This window comes from Oncorhynchus mykiss, chromosome 12 (assembly GCF_013265735.2).
Source record: "Oncorhynchus mykiss isolate Arlee chromosome 12, USDA_OmykA_1.1, whole genome shotgun sequence".
Taxonomy (NCBI): Eukaryota; Metazoa; Chordata; class Actinopteri; order Salmoniformes; family Salmonidae; genus Oncorhynchus; species Oncorhynchus mykiss.
Genome location: NC_048576.1, coordinates 22,903,563 through 22,924,692, shown reverse-complemented (window position 1 = coordinate 22,924,692; position 21,130 = coordinate 22,903,563). Strand labels below are relative to the sequence as shown.

At 40.4% G+C, this 21,130-nt stretch overlaps 1 protein-coding gene across 1 annotated transcript; it reads right to left on the bottom strand.

Moving 5' to 3' along the window:
* Nucleotides 1-5,658: 5,658 nt before the first annotated feature.
* Nucleotides 5,659-6,934, bottom strand: LOC110539134 (avidin-related protein 1-like). The gene is made up of 4 exons (XM_036937233.1): nucleotides 6,782-6,934; nucleotides 6,386-6,599; nucleotides 6,089-6,209; nucleotides 5,659-5,902 (listed from the first exon to the last, which is right to left on the bottom strand). The coding sequence occupies exons 1-4, from the start codon at nucleotides 6,845-6,847 to the stop codon at nucleotides 5,869-5,871; spliced, it is 435 nt and encodes a 144-aa protein (XP_036793128.1). The 5' UTR covers nucleotides 6,848-6,934; the 3' UTR covers nucleotides 5,659-5,868.
* Between the last annotated feature and the right edge of the window lie 14,196 nt (nucleotides 6,935-21,130).

Genomic DNA, 21,130 nt, shown 5'->3' with positions numbered 1-21,130 from the left:
GCGCCACACCAAACTGGAAGTCTTCCGACTAGCTTGGAAAGACAGTACCGTGCAGTATCGAAGAGCCCTTACTGCTGCTCGATCATCCTATTTTTCCAACATAATTGAGGAAAATAAGAACAATCCGAAATTCCTTTTGATACTGTAGCAAAGCTAACTAAAAAGCAACATTCCCCAAGAGAGGATGACTTTCACTTCAGCAGTAAAAAATTCATTAACTTCTTTGAGGAAAAGATTATGATTATTAGAAAGCAAATGACGGACTCCTCTTTAAATCTGGGTATTCCTTCAAAGCTCAGTTGTCCTGAGTCTGCACAAATCTGCCAGGACCTAGGATCAAGAGAGACACAAGTGTTTTAGTACTATATCTCTTGACACAATGATGAAAATAATCATGGCCTCTAAACCTTCAAGCTGCATACTGGACCCTATTCCAACTAAACTACTGAAAGAGCTGCTTCCTGTGCTTGGCCCTCCTGTGTTGAACATAATAAACGGCTCTCTATCCACCAGATGTGTACCAAACTCACTAAAAGTGGCAGTAATAAAGCCTCTCTTGAAAAAGCCAAACCTTGACCCAGAAAATATCAAAAACTATCGGCCTATATCGAATCTTCCATTCCTCTCAATTTTTTTAGAAAAGGCTGTTGCGCTGCAACTCACTGCCTTCCTGAAGACAAATAATGTATACGAAATGCTTCAGTCTGGTTTTAGACCCCATCATAGCACTGAGACTGCACTTGTGAAGGTGGTAAATTACCTTTTAACCTCTTTAGACGTTCCCAAAGTAAACGGCCTATTTCTCAGGACCAGATGCTAGAATATGCATATAATTGACACATTAGGATAGAAAACACTCTAAAGTTTCCCAAACTGTTAAAATATTGTCTGTGAGTATAACCGAACTGATATTGCAGGCGAAACCCAGAGAAAAATCAAACCAGGAAGTGGCTTCTATTTTGAAAACTCCATGTTCCATAGCCTCCCATTGCTCCATTTAAAGGGATATCAACCAGATTCATTTTCCTATCGCTTCCTCAAGGTGTCAACAGTCTTCAGACATAGTTTCAGGCTTTTATTTTGAAGAATGAGCGTGAACGACCACATTGCGTAAGTGGATAGGTGGGGGCTCTTAGAGTGAGTTGTGCATAAAAGAGAAAGGCGGCCATTGTTTCTCCCGGTCCTAGTGAAAAGCCAACTGTCCCGGTTGATATATTATCAAATAAATATTTGAAAAACACCCTGAGGCTTGATTATAAAAAACGTCTGACATGTTTCTGTGGACATTATGGATATAATTTGGAATTTTTGTCTGCGTTGTCGTGACCGCTCTTTCCAGTGGATTCCTGGGCATAACGCACCAAACTAACGGAGGTATTTGGATATAAAAAATATCTTTATGGAACAAAAGGAACATTTGTGGTCTCGTGAGTGAAAACATCCGAAGATCAAAGGTAAACGATTAATTTGATTGCTTTTCTGATTTTCGTGACCAAGTTATCTGATGCTAAGTGTACTTATTGTTTTGTCGAGCGATTGATAAACTTACCCAAACGCCTGTATTGCTTTCGCTGTAAAGCATCATTTCAAAATCTGCATCATGCTGGTTTTTTTTTGTCAGGATCGAGACGAAGATGCACAGAGCAAAGTACAGATCGATCCTTTTTGAAAACCTGCTCCAGAGCGCTCAACTTCCAACAGGTCAACGACTATAAACACGCAGCCAAGACAACGCAAGAGTGGCTTCAAGACAAGTCTCTGAATGTCCTTGAGTGGCCCAGCCAGGGCCCGGACTTGAACCCGATTGAACATCTCTGGAGTGACTTGAAAATAGCTGTGCAGCAATGCTCCCCATCCAACCTGACAGAGCTTGAGGATCTGCAGAGAAGAATGGAAGAAACTCACCAAATACAGGTGTGCAAAGCTTGTAGCGTCATACCCAAGACGACTCAAGGCTGTAATTGCTGCCAAAGGTTCTTCAACAAAGTACTGAGTAGTGTCTAAATACTTATGTAAATGTGATGAGTTTTTATAAATTTGCAAATTTCTAAAAAACAGTTTTTGCTTTGTCATTATGGGGTATTGTGTGTAGATTTATAAGTGGGAATTATTTTTTTAATCCATTTTTGAATAAGGCTGTAACGTAACAAAATGTGGAAAAAGTTAAGGGGTCTGAATACTTTCCGAAAGCACTGTACAGTTGAAGTCGAAAGTTTACATACACTTAGGTTGGAGTCATTAAAACTCGTTTTTCAACCACTCCACAAGATTCTTGTTATCAAACTATAGCTTTGGCAAGTCGGTTAGGACATCTACTTTGTGCATGACACAAGTAAATTTTCCAACAATTATTTCCAGACAGATTATTTAAGTTATAATTCACTGTATCGCAATTCCAGTGGGTCAGAAGTTGACATTCACTAAGTTGACTGTGCCATTAAACAGCTTGGAAAATTCCAGAAAATTATCATGACTTTAGAAGCTTCTGATAGGCTAATTGACATAATTTGAGTCAATTAGAGGTGTACATGTGGATGTATTTCAAGGCCTACCTTCAAACTCAGTGCCTCTTTGCTTGACATCATGGGAAAATCAAAAGAAATCAGTCAATTTTATTTTTAGACCTCCACAAGTCTGGTTCATCCATGGGAGCAATTTCCAAATGCCTGAAGGTACCAAGTTCATCTGTACAAACAATAGTTTGCAAGTTTAAACACCATGGGACCACGCAGCCATCATACCGCTCAGGAAGGAGATGCATTCTGTCTCCTAGAGATGAACATACTTTGGTGCGAGAAGTGCAAATCAATCCCACAACAACAGCAAAGGACCTTATGAAGATGCTGGAGGAAACAGGTACAAAAGTATCAATATCCACAGTAAAACGAGCCCTATTTCGACATAACCTGAAAAGCCGCTCAGCAAGGAAGAAGCCACTGCTCAAAAACCGCAATAAAATGCCAGACTATGGTTTGCAACTGCACATGGGGACAAAGATTGTACTTTTTGGAGAAATGTCCTCTGGTCTGAGAAAACAAAAATATAACTGTTTGGCCACAATGACCATTGTTATTTTTGGAGGAAAAAGGCGGAGGCTTGCAAGCCGAAGAACACTATCCCAACCGTGAAGCACGGGGATGGGAGCATAATGTTGTGGGGGTGCTTTGCTGCAGGAGGGACTGGTGCACTTCACAAAATAGATGGCATCATGAAGACGGAAAATCATGTGAATATATTGAAGCAACATCTCAAGACATCAGTCAGGAAGTTAAAGCTTGGTCGCAAATGGGTCTTCTAAATGGACAATGACCCCAAGCATACTTTCAAAAATTGGGGCAAAATAGCTTAAGGACCACAAAGTAAAGTTATTGGAGTGGCCATCACAAAGCCCTGACCTCAATCCTATAGAAAATGTGTGGGTAGAACTGAAAAAGTGTGTGCGAGCAAGGAGGCCTACAAACCTGATTCAGTTACACCAGCTCTGTCAGGAGTGGGCCACAATTCACCCAACTTATTGTGGAAAGCTTGTGGAAGTCTACCCAAAACATTTGACCCAAGTCAAACAATTTAAAGGCAATGCTACCAAATACTAATTGAGTGCATGCAAACTTCTGTCCCGCTGGGAATGTGATGAAAGAAATATAAGCTCAAATAAATAATTCTCTCTACTATTATTCTGACATTTCACATTGTAAAAATAAAGTGGTGATCCTAACTGGCCTAAAACAGGGGATTTTTACTAGGATTAAATGTCAGGAATTGTGAAATCCTGAGTTTAAATGTATTTGGCTAAGGTGTATGTAAACTTCCGACTTCAACTGTGTATATATTTCTTGGAGCCCCACCTAACGTGAATGATGTGTCAGCACTGCTCATGAGTCTAGTACAACCACCTTCCTACACCTGTTTTACCTTGAAATAATCCAAATTATGAGTAGGCCTGTTTATGATATTATTTATAACGCTCCCATTTTGAGCATTTGCAAACAAACATATAGCCAAATATGTGTAAATCTATTGTATCCTGTTGATCACATGGACTGTCAGGCCTTGCATTCATAGCCCCATTTATGAATTGGGGCTATGAATGGTGGTAACATATCCCCGGGCCCATCCTTCCGCTGCATTTTACAAGTAGCCGGGCCGCTGTCATTGGACTGAACAGATTGTACAGCTTTCTGAGTGTAGGTTACTTAAAGAACACCATGAGGCTGCATTTATTTAACTGGGCATATGAACTCTATATAGAGAGGACTGGATTGAGACAGAAGTCCCCATCAGGACTTCGGGATATGTTTTGCTTAGCTAGTACTGTACAGCAAATGTTTGGCTTTCAATCAAAGCCATCAGAATTCAACAGATGCCGATCACACCTCTCTCCATAGAGACCAACACCTGTCATCCAGTTGCTCAATAAAAAAACCTCAGACCAAGGATGTTGTGCATTATAAACAGGATGGTTCAAGCAATGGATGCTGATTGGCTGACAGCCATGGTAAATCAGACCGTTTTCCACATGTACGACAAAACATTACTACTAATTACGTTGGTAACCGGTGTATAATAGTAATAAGGCACCTCAGGGATGGTGGTGTCCAGGCACGTTGTGTAGTGCATAAGAACAGCTCTTAGCCGGGGTTTATTGGCCATATACCACATCGAGTCGCATTGCTTAATCATCCTTTATATATTGGGAAGTAATGCAGCGATCAATACTTATTTTGGTTTTGGAGAGGTGGTTCTATAAAACCATCCATTTTACACAAACACATGCTTTTTTCCTGTTGTCAACCTGTCTGCAATTGCATTCAAGGTTTTTGATTTACTTAGATATGGTCAGAATGCTAACATCACAAATGACTAACAAGGAATGAACCCCAACAAGCAAAGATAAAATGCATGTGTAATGTGTTGACACTTATGCAGACAGTATCTCAACCACAAAATACCCACCCAAGTCATGTTAATTCACTTAGATTGACATTTTGTGCAAGACATATCATTCCACTGTTTGTGTTGTGTTCCTCCTGGTGCCTAAAGGAAACAGGCAACTTTACTGGTGATTAATGTATTATCAATGCACAACATTCTATTGAGCAGTCATTCCATCTTCTGGGGCAACGAGTTGACAAGCTACATGTAGGCCTAATTATAAATTGACAAATGTACAAAATATGGCCTACCTGAAATTTCAATAAGTAGAAAGTTCTAAATTAGGGGTTAAGGTAGCCACTAAGAGTATCAACAAAAGTGGATTGACCTGCACAGGGAGCCTACTTTTTGAAGTATTTGTTTGACCATCACATGAAATCACACAGCACCCATGATATGCAATACTGGGCCTGCACAACCTGCAAAAAAACAGCAAACTGGATAAGGTGTGTACATGCCACAGTCGCCCATCCAAAAAAACTAAACTATACCGGGAGACAAGCTTTTTCCAGTCATTGTAAACAGGATGGTCACATGCAACAACTCAAGTAGACTACACAACTAACCTGACCAGTACAGGAAATTGGTGTGCATGTAATAGTGGTCAAGAGGTTTATTACCTTGGCATAGAAACCTAAAGCTCTGTAATGTCTTAAACAATAGTTTATCCCACCCATGTTCATTTGACAGACCGTTTGTTGGAGAATAAACCCAAACATATCCCCATCAGAGTTTAAACTTGTATTTATGTCAGGCAAGACAAGGTAAATAACACATTTGTATTCAGGAATTGAACAAGTTACATAATTTATTGCATGGATGAGAGAGCAACCCAGGGAGTATAAAACAGATTATTTCTACAGAGAGAGTTCAAAGGAAATTCAGTAGAGGGCAGCAAACCAAATGCAGCAGTCAGATGATCAGTACATTCTGCTTTCAGGAAATGAAGACGAACGTATCCTCTCCCATCCTAATGATAAAAGAATGTCTAAAACACAAGTGGAATACAAATATGCCCAATAGTGCTAAATTATCATTAAAAACATTGAGTATACCTCTGTAGCTCTCATGTCAGTAGGCTTTTAGTGAAGGGCAATTGTATTCTACAGTAACATCCCCCCCCCCTTATGCTAAGTAGTGAGGAGCTGTAGGTTACCTGGTACTCTTCCAGTTGTCTGCAGGGCATGAAGCGACAGAACGCATCATCCACAGGGTTTTCAGCACTCGCATCCCATCAGGCAGTTGGAAACACTGACCAACCCAAGAGCTACAGGAACCTGGGGGTGCATGGCATTTGACCAGTCACATCTATTGTTACAGTCAAGGTAATTCAGATTGAAACAAGGGCCACGTTGTGGAAAGTTGGAGAGAAGTGGTGCAAGAAGTTAGAGACATTTCTTATCTAAATATTGCACAACATTAGACCTTGCTGAACACTTCAAGGTTTACACACCTGCCTCCCATAACACAGAGAACGCCACAGAGGTTTGCAGACCCCGATTACTAGTCACACCCAGTAGTTTGGCCTGGTGTTCTGGACCCGTGACTCCTGGAGCAGTCTCCACTGCACTCTGATAACAGCCTCGGAGCTCAGAACCGACCGCCTCAATATCAAGCACAGAGCCCAGCTCATTTCGCCACACTCCCGTCACATTGCATGGGATTGCCTGGGAGAACACATGCAAAATAAGGTCACCACTGTGTCAATAACAGCAGATACATTTCATGACATAGTATATCTAAAACAGGAAGTAAAAGCAAGTCTCTGATTTCTACCTACTACTTGATCTATATTTGTTACACTGCTCAAATTGTAATAGTGGAGCCCACTGATTAATTATATGTTTACCTGAGGAAGCAGCAGTCCCAAAACCACAGCATGGACACTGATATACTTTGCAACAAAGCTCACCATGTTTGATTATTTCAAGTTGCTTTACTGAATAGCTCATTCCCTTCTTATACTGATTTACCAAGTTACAATACACTCCCCCAAACCAATCAGCACCTGCCCTTTCTAACAAGACTTAATTGATGAACAGGGTGTAGATCTCAATAGTTAAGCTGTCACTTCTTACCAGCAATTACAAGTAAATGCATATTGAGGAAAGGAGAGGAAAAGAGGACTATTGAAATGCACCCCTAATTTGAACATTTGCAGCAGGTGTTTCCTCTTTATCAACACAAGTCCTCTCACAAGAGTTTCTAGTTTATTGGCTGTAGGTTAACCGATTGGCCAATGAAATGTACACCCCTGTCTAGACAATTCTCACACATGAACCAGGTTGCCATCCAAACTTTTATGTGAGTTAAGTCAGAAATATCAAAAAGTTATCCAATATCCAAATGATGATAAATGGATTTTCACATTTTCATTAATAAACCCCATACCAGACACTCTCCTATGGTTATATTCTACTGAAGGCTTGATGTGTAAATGTGTCAGTCAGAGTAGAGCATTAAGCACATTGTGAAAGCAATAAAGTTTTGCCAGTCACCTTATGCAATCAACACCATGAGAGAATCTCAATTGCATTCTCCTAGCGTCCTCTCGCCTCGCCTCATTCTCAAAACCCATTGGATGAGAAAGCCAGAGGTCCCGCCCCTCTGACCTTATCCTTCAATTGAGCTTTGAGCAGTAGGAAGGTGTCTTGTCTTTGGCTATGCCGGATTAAATTATATGACATTCTATTCTATAAAATAATTTTCACGCAATTAATATTACCTGATTGAGCTAATCATGTAAATGTAATTAACTAGAGAGCCGGGGCACCACAAAATAATATTTATAGAGCTGCTATCTTCCGAATAAACTCTTAAAGACCTAGTAATATTTTACATCAATAGCAGTCAATATTAATCCTCACCTTAATTCCGTCTCATCTGAAAGTTGTACATTCTTGGTTATCTGCACGATCCCTGGCTAGCAAGTAGAATCAGCAATACAAAATGTGGTTTAATTATTTATTTGCTAAATACCTAACTAATCACACAGAATTACACAAACACATCATTAATCATACCTTGATTACAAATTACGTCATAAAGGAAAACATCCCTGGCGGGCGGAACAGATATGACAGCTGGTTACACAAACGAAAAGGGGCTGGGTTTGAGTGAAAGAGCGGGAAGACGGAGGGACACAGGGAGAAGCTGTGCTATCGTAAATACAGAATCTTATGCATTCTAAATTACCGCACATTTGGAAAAGGAAAATGCAATAAATATTTACTCTGAGCTGCGCTTCAGTAGGCTGGTGGAAGATGGAAGGCCGTGTTGCCCAACCGAGTCCTTTGTCTTTTGAAGAATATCTCTGCTGGTAAATTGGATACGTTGTAGTAACGTCGTTGTGTGGTAGACGGAATACTCTTGTCAGTTCCTTCCGAACCTGCGTTTGCAGCTGCTGTTGCTAACTCAACGGCTAGGAGGTATCACTTCTGTAGTGAATAAGAGTTCAAAGTTCATACCATTCGCAACCAAAGCTCACGCTGATGTTGGCTTCTTCTGTAGTTATTATCTGAACCATTCTGACATCGGACCGTCGTCCTCATATCCTCGGAACAGGAGGTTATATTGTCGTCAAGGCTTTATATAGGAAGGGAGAGGAGGGAGTGTTTTAAAAGTTTTATAGCCCATGTCCCTTCACAGGGGTGGGCCACTGATTGAGCAGAGCCCTAACCTTATGAAAACCCAAATCTCACATTTTAGAAGCTAAAATCACATTTCATCCCATCACGAATAATTTCATATTCAAAGATTTAAATTGAACAACAATTCCATGTGAATCCGATAACTCTGATGTGTAGACTTTCCACTGTAGAGTTTGTCATCTTATCATTGATGAGAATGTCCCAGATGGCACCCGAACTGACATCATATTCAATAAGTACCACCGCATATGTTCAATTGGTCGGATTACCAGAATATAGTTCATTTCCCCCCACCTTCGGATTTTCCCAGAATCTCTATGTTAACCAAAGGGGTTTGCAAATGTAACATCAGTAGGGTAGAGAGAGGAAAAAGGGGGGAAAATGTATTTATGACTGTCATAAACCTACCCCCAGGCCAACGTCATGACAAAGGAGTATGCTATTTAGATTTTCCCATGACTTGCCATATTCTACCCCACCTCAAGAACTGTGACTTTTGATTGGATATTTACACTATTTCCACTAACATTCAATATCCTGTAATTTAACTGACAGAAATTACACACTATGATTTTATGGTATTGCATCAAAAACCTATATTTTAATGAGTGAAACACACTAGACTGGCCTCACATGGGGTAAATTATTTAATTAGGATGATCAAACTTTATTGCTTTAGGTGTGTGTGTGTGTGTGTGTGTGTGTGTGTGGTGGTGTGTGTGTGTGTGTGTGTGTGTGTGTGTGTGTATGTGTGTGTGTGTGTGTCCGTGCGTGCGTGTGTACCAGACAGGTTCCTCTCAGAAACAACACATTACTATCAGTGATGGAGTTACAGAATCGTGTGAAGCTGGAATACTGAGATTTTTGTTTATTTTTATGTGGTAGTTTAGTTACATTGTCTTTCGATACTCAAAGACGATCTTCAACAGATTAATTATGCAGATTAGTTTATTTGAACTATCAGGCATTCTGTGTCTATCCATGTTTACAGCAGGTAGGCCTATACCACCATTACTCAAGATACATTTTCGCATACCTCAGTGATATAACATATTTATATTATGATTCTTGTTTCATAAACTTCAAATTTTCACTCTAATTTTGTTGGAAATGTTTTTCTGGAGCTCCACAGTTGTCAGAGCACCTTGGTAACCAGGCACGGAGGGCTCTCCATCAAGCAGCATTGAGCAGTGTGGGCGTTCAACACTCATGACAGAGGTGTTCCTCCAGTAATCAAAGCCATTGATCCTGGCATCTAAGGGTCATACAAGGCCATTGATTAGGCTAAACCAGAGGGATCCTATAATAACCTGGACTCTGAACTCTTGTTGTTTTTCACTGATTTGCCAGGCACGTTATTCTGTACTTTTCCTATTTTTTTTGTCATCTTCAATGATTTTTATTTGTTAATAAAGCTGCATATACGACCCATATAGGCACAGATTTGTTATTGTAATATAATCCACTGAAAATAATGACATGAATGGGTGCCACTGACGTACCACTAATACTATAAATATATATATATTAGTTGTTTTTTTGTTAGGGTCTGAACGTTGGGCCCCCTCCCCAATATGAACACGTCATAAACCATGACAAAATGTTTAGATTTACAGGAAATTAGCTTTAAAACTGCAACATTTTCTCTCAGCCTCATGGCAAAATATATAGATTAGCAGGAAATTAGCTATACATCTCAATATTTTCTCTCTGCCCCATGGCAAAATGTGTATAATTGCAGACAGTTAGCTATTTTCCGCAAAAACAACAAATTACAAAAACCTTGCGGGGGCCTTGTGAAACTGTGTGATATGCCACCAATGGGTGTAAGCAAGATTGCATACATATTATGATTTGTTATCAATTTTCACAAAAGACAAGATCAGTGCCCAAGCACATAACATTCAAGTAATAACTCTAAATACAACCTTCGGTTTACATCAGTTTACATCAGATTTGCTCCCCCTTATTTATTGTGACTGCTCAAGAGTGATGTATTGGTAGCTATTTGTTGCATCTTTTTGTTTCAGAACCAGGACTAGACTAGGGAAATACTGTTGGAACCACCCTGAAGCCACACACTCATGATGAGAGCAGCCGCGGATTCCTCCCCACTCAATAGAGACGAAGGTCATGAGAGCGCACCTCAGCAGTGGGAGGTTGATCCCCAACCGTTGCCATCAACTGTTGTCGATGATACTCCGCTTTTAAATCCCCCATCTTTATCCCGATGTATGACTCTTCTTCCGGATGCTTTGTACAGAGGACGACAGAATCCGAGAGGAGAGTGGTATGATAACACGGTGTACAGCAACGGCGACCATCACAACCAACAAATCGTTTCGATTAATACATATGAGGACCACAACGGTATATATCAGACTCAAGTAGAAGAAATCCCTAGGAATTCAGATGTCGAGGCGCACGATTTCGAAAGTCAGTGGGATCATTCTGAGTTCGATCACAGAAACCTTACACAGAAAACATAAGTGCGACACTTGGGAGATAAATCACCATCATAATAGTACCAAGACATTATGTCCTATTAGCAAGAGTATCCCTTATACTTCAGGTTGAGTCAGCGGAGAAGTCACTTTGATTTTTGTTTGACATTTGATATCAAATCAAAGGAACAAGCTTGCCTTTTATAATGTGCAAAATGTCAATATTTACAGCTGCAATATGTAACTTTTTGGGCAAACCAACGAAATTCACATAGACATTTTTGTTATAGATCTGTCATTCTCATTGAAAGTCTAAGAAGGGGTATATTTGTTCTATGTGCGCTTTTTCTATGCTTCCGGTTCTTAAGTTTCATTTTTGTGTCTTTTACTTTCAGTTTTGTATGCCAGCTCCAAACAGCTGAAAATATATTTGTAGTTATGGAAAGACATTTCACAGTGGTTTAGATGGTACAATGATTCTCTACACTATACTTGCTTGTTTTGTCACATAATCTGAAATTAAGCAAACCATTCAAATTTTAGCAACCAGGAAATGGTGAAGCGATTTCTACACCGTGCATCTTTAATTTAACACTTTTTCTTGGTTGTTTTACATGGCAGGCTACACTGCCTTCTTGAAATTATGAATATTAATAAATGGCACAATCTGGGATATGTCATGCTGTTCAATTGTCTTATAATGTAATATAGTATAGACATATATTCCTGAATAATAACATATACATTTCTGATGAGGAGTGGCGATTTTAGTAAGTAAATCCTGGTGGGGCAAACCAAAAAATATATACAGGTATTTTAAATGCATGCCAGCAAAGCCACTACACAACACAACACTGAACAATACATGAATTGCACTATAACGGTGACAAACGGTGCCCACAAACTGTTAGGGCTTACATAAAGCTGTCCCAACAGCAGAGCGTTCTTTTCAGCACCATGGAGTGAATCTTTATCATTGCTACACCTGGCTATCAGCGGAGCCTTGTATGGCAGCGAAACAGTTCATTCAGCATCATTCACCATTTGTGAATTGATTGCCCCCCATCTAGCGTCAGAGTATGTTCTGTTAGGTGACCTAAACTGGGATATGCTTAACACCCCGGCAGTCCTACAATCTAAGCTAGATGCCCTCAATCTCACACAAATCATCAAGGAACCCACCAGGTACAAACCTAAATCTGTAAACAAGGGCACCCTCATAGACGTCATCCTGACCAACTGGCCCTCCAAATACACCTCTGCTGGCTTCAACCAGGATCTCAGCGATCACTGCCTCATTGCCTGTATCCGCTACGGATCCGCAGTCAAACGACCACCCATCATCACTGTCAAACGCTCCCTAAAACACTTCTGCGAGCAGGCCTTTCTAATCGACCTGGCCCGGGTATCCTGGAAGGCTATTGACCTCTTCCCGTCAGTTGAGGATGCCTGGTCATTCTTGAAAAGTAACTTCCTCACCATTTTAGATAAGCATGCTCCGTTCAAAAAATGCAGAACTAAGAACAGATATAGCCCTTGGTTCACTCCAGACCTGACTGCCCTCGACCAGCACAAAAACATCCTGTGGCGGACTGCAATAGCATCGAATAGTCCACGCGATATGCAACTGTTCAGGGAAGTCAGGAACCAATACACACAGTCAGTCACGAAAGCCAAGGCCAGCTTCTTCAGGCAGAAATTTGCATCCTGTAGCTCTAACTCCAAAAAGTTCTGGGACATTGTAAAGTCCATGGAGAACAAGAGCACCTCCTCCCAGCTTTGTATTCAACCTTTTCTGACCCATGGTGTTGAATGTTTATCCTTTTAAACTTGGAAAAGAGACCCTTAAACCCAGACTTGGACTGCACACCCGCTCCACTGAATAGCAAGCTAGTGATTGCTTTGCAATGCTTGCAGTTAGACACTGATTCACTTTCAACCCACTCATTGTTGAATTTGCGATTTCCAACTTGTTGTATAATATTTATGTCAAATGGCCGATTAGCACCGATTTGTTTTATCTATAATTTCTCTTCATATGACAAGGATTGAAAAGGATTTGCCAGTAGATTGTCAACTTGATGCATGCCGATGACTGCTTGACTAGCTTGCTAGCTAAGATCTTGAAAGTATAATGTTGACATGATCAGCACAATCAAAGCTACCGTAGATATAACCATCATTTTATCTGTGGCCAATGACCTTGAGCCTTCTTGGATGGGCACTTCTAATGTAAATCTATGGCAGCACCCAAGGGGCTTGAATTTTCGAGCTCTCCCATAGATTTTGTGGTGACATAGTGTCCCCATGAGTGACAGAACACTGAGCCAATCACGGCGGAACTAGAGAACATTACCAATCTCTATGCTCCGTATTTTATGTTGGCTGCAGCACAGAAAGCACTGAGCTAGGTTGAAATACCTGCATTGTGGAGCTGCCTTAATCAAGAAAGCAAAAAAAGAGTTTGTATGCGGCTTTATTAACTCAATGATCTTTTTTTTTACATTGTTTGCAAACTGGTATGTGACACGTATCAATTCCAAAATAACATTAAATACAGAAAATAAATGTATATATATACAGTGCCTTCAGAAAGTATTCAGACCCCTTAACTTTTTCCACATTTTGTTACGTTACAGCCTTATTCTAAAATAGATTAAATAAATAAAAAATCCTCAGCAATCAGCACACAATCACATTTACATAAGTATTCAGACACTTTGCTATGAGACTCAATTGAGCTCAGGTGCATCTTGTTTCCATCGATCATCCTTGAGATGTTTCGACAACTTGATTGGAGTCCACCTGTGGTAGATTCAAATGATTGGACATGATTTGGAAAGGCACACACCTGTCTATATCAGGTCCCACAGTTGATAGTGCATGTCAGAGCAAAAAACCAAGCCACGAGGTCAAAGGAATTGTTCATAAAGCTCCGAAACAGGATTATGTCTGGGGAAGGATGCCAAAAAACTGTCTGCAGCATTGAAAGTACCAATGAACACGGTAGTCTCTTCCATTTTTGTGGTAATGCTGCAATTAGTTGGTTGTAATTTTGGGTAGAGCAGACATTTGTCATGACGCCATTTCAGGTCCCAACTTGCAGACTTTTTTACGTGTTGCTGTGCGTTTTGTTGCCAACCTTACTTTGCTACCTGACAACTTTACGGTTTTTACTTTTTAATTACCGTTTATATTTTTGTTTTTTCCCTCACTCAACTTTTTTTCATTAAACTTTTTCACTCCGGACGCTTTATCTGGACGTGGTTCGTCAGGACCTCCAACAGCCGAAGCTAAGTAGTAACATTAACATGATGCCTTCTAATTGCAGTCCCTGTACTCATAATATACAGGAGAACGACCGCCTTACCGCGAGGATAGCTGTGCTGCAAGCCCAGCTTCAGACGCAATCGTTAGGCAAGGGTAATTTCAGTGTAGGAAAGCATGAAACAGGACATCTTTCTCACGGTTTCTGGAGGGAAATGCTGTAGGAATGCTCAACCAGTGTCCAGCAAAGACAGAAACTTTCAACCGGTTTTCCCCATTAAGCAACGAGTAGGAGTCAGAGACAGAACCTTCTCTTGTCTCAACTCCTCCCGTTACGGGGTCTGAGATGCCGAAGCTTCCCACCATTAGCTCTGACAAATTGAAAACCCTAGTCATTGGTGAGATTGGCCTGACTGAAACATGGCTTAAGCCTGATGAATTTACTGTGTTAAATGAGGCCTCACCTCCTGGCTACACTAGTGACCATATACCCGTGCATCCCGCAAAGGCGGAGGTGTTGCTAACATTTACGATAGCAAATTTCAATTTACAAAAAAATACCAAAATGACTTTTTCGTCTTTTGAGCTTCTAGTCATGAAATCTATGCAGCCTACTCAATCACTTTTTATAGCTACTGTTTACAGGCCTCTTCGGCCATATACAGCGTTCCTCATTGTGTTCCCTGAATTCCTATTGGACCTTGTAGTCATAGCAGATAATATTCTAAGTTTTGGTGACTTTAATATTCACATGGAAAAGTCCACAGACCCACTCCAAAAGGCTTTCGGAGCCATCATCGACTCAGTGGGTTTTGTCCAACATGTCTCTGGACCTACTCACTGTCACAGTCATACACTGGACCTTGTTTTGTCCCATGGAATAAATGTTGTTGACATGGAATAAATGTTTTTCCTCATAATCCTGGACTATCGGACCACCATTTTATTACGTTTGCAATTGCAACAAATAATCTGCTCAGATCCCAACCAAGGAACATCAAAAGTCGTGCTTTAAATTCACAGACAACACAAAGATTCCTTGATGTCCTTCCAGACTCCCTCTGTCTACCCAAGGACGTCAGAGGACAAAAATCAGTTAACCACCTAACTGAGGAACTCAATTTAACCTTGCACAATACCCTAGATGCAGTTGCACCCCTAAAAACTAAAAACATTTATCATAAGAAACTAGCTCCGTGGTATACAGAAAATACCCGAGCTCTGAAGCAAGCTTCCAGAAAATTGGAACGGAAATGGCGCCACACCAAACTGGAAGTCTTCCGACTAGCTTGGAAAGACAGTACCGTGCAGTATCGAAGAGCCCTTACTGCTGCTCGATCATCCTATTTTTCCAACATAATTGAGGAAAATAAGAACAATCCGAAATTCCTTTTGATACTGTAGCAAAGCTAACTAAAAAGCAACATTCCCCAAGAGAGGATGACTTTCACTTCAGCAGTAAAAAATTCATTAACTTCTTTGAGGAAAAGATTATGATTATTAGAAAGCAAATGACGGACTCCTCTTTAAATCTGGGTATTCCTTCAAAGCTCAGTTGTCCTGAGTCTGCACAAATCTGCCAGGACCTAGGATCAAGAGAGACACAAGTGTTTTAGTACTATATCTCTTGACACAATGATGAAAATAATCATGGCCTCTAAACCTTCAAGCTGCATACTGGACCCTATTCCAACTAAACTACTGAAAGAGCTGCTTCCTGTGCTTGGCCCTCCTGTGTTGAACATAATAAATGGCTCTCTATCCACCAGATGTGTACCAAACTCACTAAAAGTGGCAGTAATAAAGCCTCTCTTGAAAAAGCCAAACCTTGACCCAGAAAATATCAAAAACTATCGGCCTATATCGAATCTTCCATTCCTCTCAATTTTTTTAGAAAAGGCTGTTGCGCTGCAACTCACTGCCTTCCTGAAGACAAACAATGTATACGAAATGCTTCAGTCTGGTTTTAGACTCCATCATAGCACTGAGACTGCACTTGTGAAGGTGGTAAATTACCTTTTAACCTCTTTAGACGTTCCCAAAGTAAACGGCCTATTTCTCAGGACCAGATGCTAGAATATGCATATAATTGACACATTAGGATAGAAAACACTCTAAAGTTTCCCAAACTGTTAAAATATTGTCTGTGAGTATAACAGAACTGATATTGCAGGCGAAACCCAGAGAAAAATCAAACCAGGAAGTGGCTTTTATTTTGAAAACTCCATGTTCCATAGCCTCCCATTGCTCCATTTAAAGGGATATCAACCAGATTCATTTTCCTATCGCTTCCTCAAGGTGTCAACAGTCTTCAGACATAGTTTCAGGCTTTTATTTTGAAGAATGAGCGTGAACGACCACATTGCGTAAGTGGATAGGTGGGGGCTCTCAGAGTGAGTTGTGCACAAACGAGAAAGGCGGCCATTGTTTCTCCCGGTCCTAGTGAAAAGCCAACTGTCCCGGTTGATATATTATCGAATAAATATTTGAAAAACACCCTGAGGCTTGATTATAAAAAACGTCTGACATGTTTCTGTGGACATTATGGATATAATTTGGAATTTTTGTCTGCGTTGTCGTGACCGCTCTTTCCAGTGGATTCCTGGGCATAACGCACCAAACTAACGGAGGTATTTGGATATAAAAAATATATTTATGGAACAAAAGGAACATTTGTGGTCTAACTGGGAGTCTCGTGAGTGAAAACATCCGAAGATCATCAAAGGTAAACGATTAATTTGATTGCTTTTCTGATTTTCGTGACCAAGTTATCTGATGCTAAGTGTACTTATTGTTTTGTCGAGCGATTGATAAACTTACCCAAACGCCTGTATTGCTTTCGCTGTAAAGCATCATTTCAAAATCTGCATCATGCTGTTTTTTTTTTTGTCAGGATCGAGACGAAGATGCACAGAGCAAAGTACAGATAGATCCTTTTTGAAAACCTGCTCCAGAGCGCTCAACTTCCAACAGGTCAACGACTATAAACACGCAGCCAAGACAACGCAAGAGTGGCTTCAAGACAAGTCTCTGAATGTCCTTGAGTGGCCCAGCCAGGGCCCGGACTTGAACCCGATTGAACATCTCTGGAGTGACTTGAAAATAGCTGTGCAGCAATGCTCCCCATCCAACCTGACAGAGCTTGAGGATCTGCAGAGAAGAATGGAAGAAACTCACCAAATACAGGTGTGCAAAGCTTGTAGCGTCATACCCAAGACGACTCAAGGCTGTAATTGCTGCCAAAGGTTCTTCAACAAAGTACTGAGTAGTGTCTAAATACTTATGTAAATGTGATATGAGTTTTTATAAATTTGCAAATTTCTAAAAAACAGTTTTTGCTTTGTCATTATGGGGTATTGTGTGTAGATTTATAAGTGGGAATTATTTTTTTAATCCATTTTTGAATAAGGCTGTAACGTAAAAAAATGTGGAAAAAGTTAAGGGGTCTGAATACTTTCCGAAAGCACTGTACAGTTGAAGTCGAAAGTTTACATACACTTAGGTTGGAGTCATTAAAACTCGTTTTTCAACCACTCCACAAGATTCTTGTTATCAAACTATAGTTTTGGCAAGTCGGTTAGGACATCTACTTTGTGCATGACACAAGTAAATTTTCCAACAATTATTTCCAGACAGATTATTTAAGTTATAATTCACTGTATCGCAATTCCAGTGGGTCAGAAGTTGACATTCACTAAGTTGACTGTGCCATTAAACAGCTTGGAAAATTCCAGAAAATTATCATGACTTTAGAAGCTTCTGATAGGCTAATTGACATAATTTGAGTCAATTAGAGGTGTACATGTGGATGTATTTCAAGGCCTACCTTCAAACTCAGTGCCTCTTTGCTTGACATCATGGGAAAATCAAAAGAAATCAGTCAATTTTATTTTTAGACCTCCACAAGTCTGGTTCATCCATGGGAGCAATTTCCAAATGCCTGAAGGTACCAAGTTCATCTGTACAAACAATAGTTTGCAAGTTTAAACACCATGGGACCACGCAGCCATCATACCGCTCAGGAAGGAGATGCATTCTGTCTCCTAGAGATGAACATACTTTGGTGCGAGAAGTGCAAATCAATCCCACAACAACAGCAAAGGACCTTATGAAGATGCTGGAGGAAACAGGTACAAAAGTATCAATATCCACAGTAAAACGAGCCCTATTTCGACATAACCTGAAAAGCCGCTCAGCAAGGAAGAAGCCACTGCTCAAAAACCGCAATAAAATGCCAGACTATGGTTTGCAACTGCACATGGGGACAAAGATTGTACTTTTTGGAGAAATGTCCTCTGGTCTGAGAAAACAAAAATATAACTGTTTGGCCACAATGACCATTGTTATTTTTGGAGGAAAAAGGCGGAGGCTTGCAAGCCGAAGAACACTATCCCAACCGTGAAGCACGGGGGTGGGAGCATAATGTTGTGGGGGTGCTTTGCTGCAGGAGGGACTGGTTCACTTCACAAAATAGATGGCATCATGAAGACGGAAAATCATGTGAATATATTGAAGCAACATCTCAAGACATCAGTCAGGAAGTTAAAGCTTGGTCGCAAATGGGTCTTCTAAATGGACAATGACCCCAAGCATACTTTCAAAAATTGGGGCAAAATAGCTTAAGGACCACAAAGTAAAGTTATTGGAGTGGCCATCACAAAGCCCTGACCTCAATCCCATAGAAAATGTGTGGGTAGAACTGAAAGTGTGTGCGAGCAAGGAGGCCTACAAACCTGATTCAGTTACACCAGCTTTGTCAGGAGTGGGCCACAATTCACCCAACTTATTGTGGGAAGCTTGTGGAAGTCTACCCAAAACATTTGACCCAAGTCAAACAATTTAAAGGCAATGCTACCAAATACTAATTGAGTGCATGTAAACTTCTGTCCCGCTGGGAATGCGATGAAAGAAATATAAGCTCAAATAAATAATTCTCTACTATTATTCTGACATTTCACATTGTAAAAATAAAGTGGCGATCCTAACTGGCCTAAAACAGGGGATTTTTACTAGGATTAAATGTCAGGAATTGTGAAATCCTGAGTTTAAATGTATTTGGCTAAGGTGTATGTAAACTTCCGACTTCAACTGTGTATATATTTCTTGGAGCCCCACCTAACGTGAATGATGTGTCAGCACTGCTCATGAGTCTAGTACAACCACCTTCCTACACCTGTTTTACCTTGAAATAATCCAAATTATGAGTAGGCCTGTTTATGATATATTATTTATAACGCTCCCATTTTGAGCATTTGCAAACAAACATATAGCCAAATATGTGTAAATCTATTGTATCCTGTTGATCACATGGACTGTCAGGCCTTGCATTCATAGCCCCATTTATGAATTGGGGCTATGAATGGTGGTAACATATCCCCGGGCCCATCCTTCCGCTGCATTTTACAAGTAGCCGGGCCGCTGTCATTGGACTGAACAGATTGTACAGCTTTCTGAGTGTAGGTTACTTAAAGAACACCATGAGGCTGCATTTATTTAACTGGGCATATGAACTCCTCTATATAGAGAGGACTGGATTGAGACAGAAGTCCCCATCAGGACTTCGGGATATGTTTTGCTTAGCTAGTACTGTACAGCAAATGTTTGGCTTTCAATCAAAGCCATCAGAATTCAACAGATGCCGATCACACCTCTCTCCATAGAGACCAACACCTGTCATCCAGTTGCTCAATAAAAAAACCTCAGACCAAGGATGTTGTGCATTATAAACAGGATGGTTCAAGCAATGGATGCTGATTGGCTGACAGCCATGGTAAATCAGACCGTTTTCCACATGTACGACAAAACATTACTACTAATTACGTTGGTAACCGGTGTATAATAGTAATAAGGCACCTCAGGGATGGTGGTGTCCAGGCACGTTGTGTAGTGCATAAGAACAGCTCTTAGCCGGGGTTTATTGGCCATATACCACATCGAGTCGCATTGCTTAATCATCCTTTATATATTGGGAAGTAATGCAGCGATCAATACTTATTTTGGTTTTGGAGAGGTGGTTCTATAAAACCATCCATTTTACACAAACACATGCTTTTTTCCTGTTGTCAACCTGTCTGCAATTGCATTCAAGGTTTTTGATTTACTTAGATATGGTCAGAATGCTAACATCACAAATGACTAACAAGGAATGAACCCCAACAAGCAAAGATAAAATGCATGTGTAATGTGTTGACACTTATGCAGACAGTATCTCAACCACAAAATACCCACCCAAGTCATGTTAATTCACTTAGATTGACATTTTGTGCAAGACATATCATTCCACTGTTTGTGTTGTGTTCCTCCTGGTGCCTAAAGGAAACAGGCAACTTTACTGGTGATTAATGTATTATCAATGCACAACATTCTATTGAGCAGTCATTCCATCTTCTGGGGCAACGAGTTGACAAGCTACATGTAGGCCTAATTATAAATTGACAAATGTACAAAATATGGCCTACCTGAAATTTCAATAAGTAGAAAGTTCTAAATTAGGGGTTAAGGTAGCCACTAAGAGTATCAACAAAAGTGGATTGACCTGCACAGGGAGCCTACTTTTTGAAGTATTTGTTTGACCATCACATGAAATCACACAGCACCCATGATATGCAATACTGGGCCTGCACAACCTGCAAAAAAACAGCAAACTGGATAAGGTGTGTACATGCCACAGTCGCCCATCCAAAAAAACTAAACTATACCGGGAGACAAGCTTTTTCCAGTCATTGTAAACAGGATGGTCACATGCAACAACTCAAGTAGACTACACAACTAACCTGACCAGTACAGGAAATTGGTGTGCATGTAATAGTGGTCAAGAGGTTTATTACCTTGGCATAG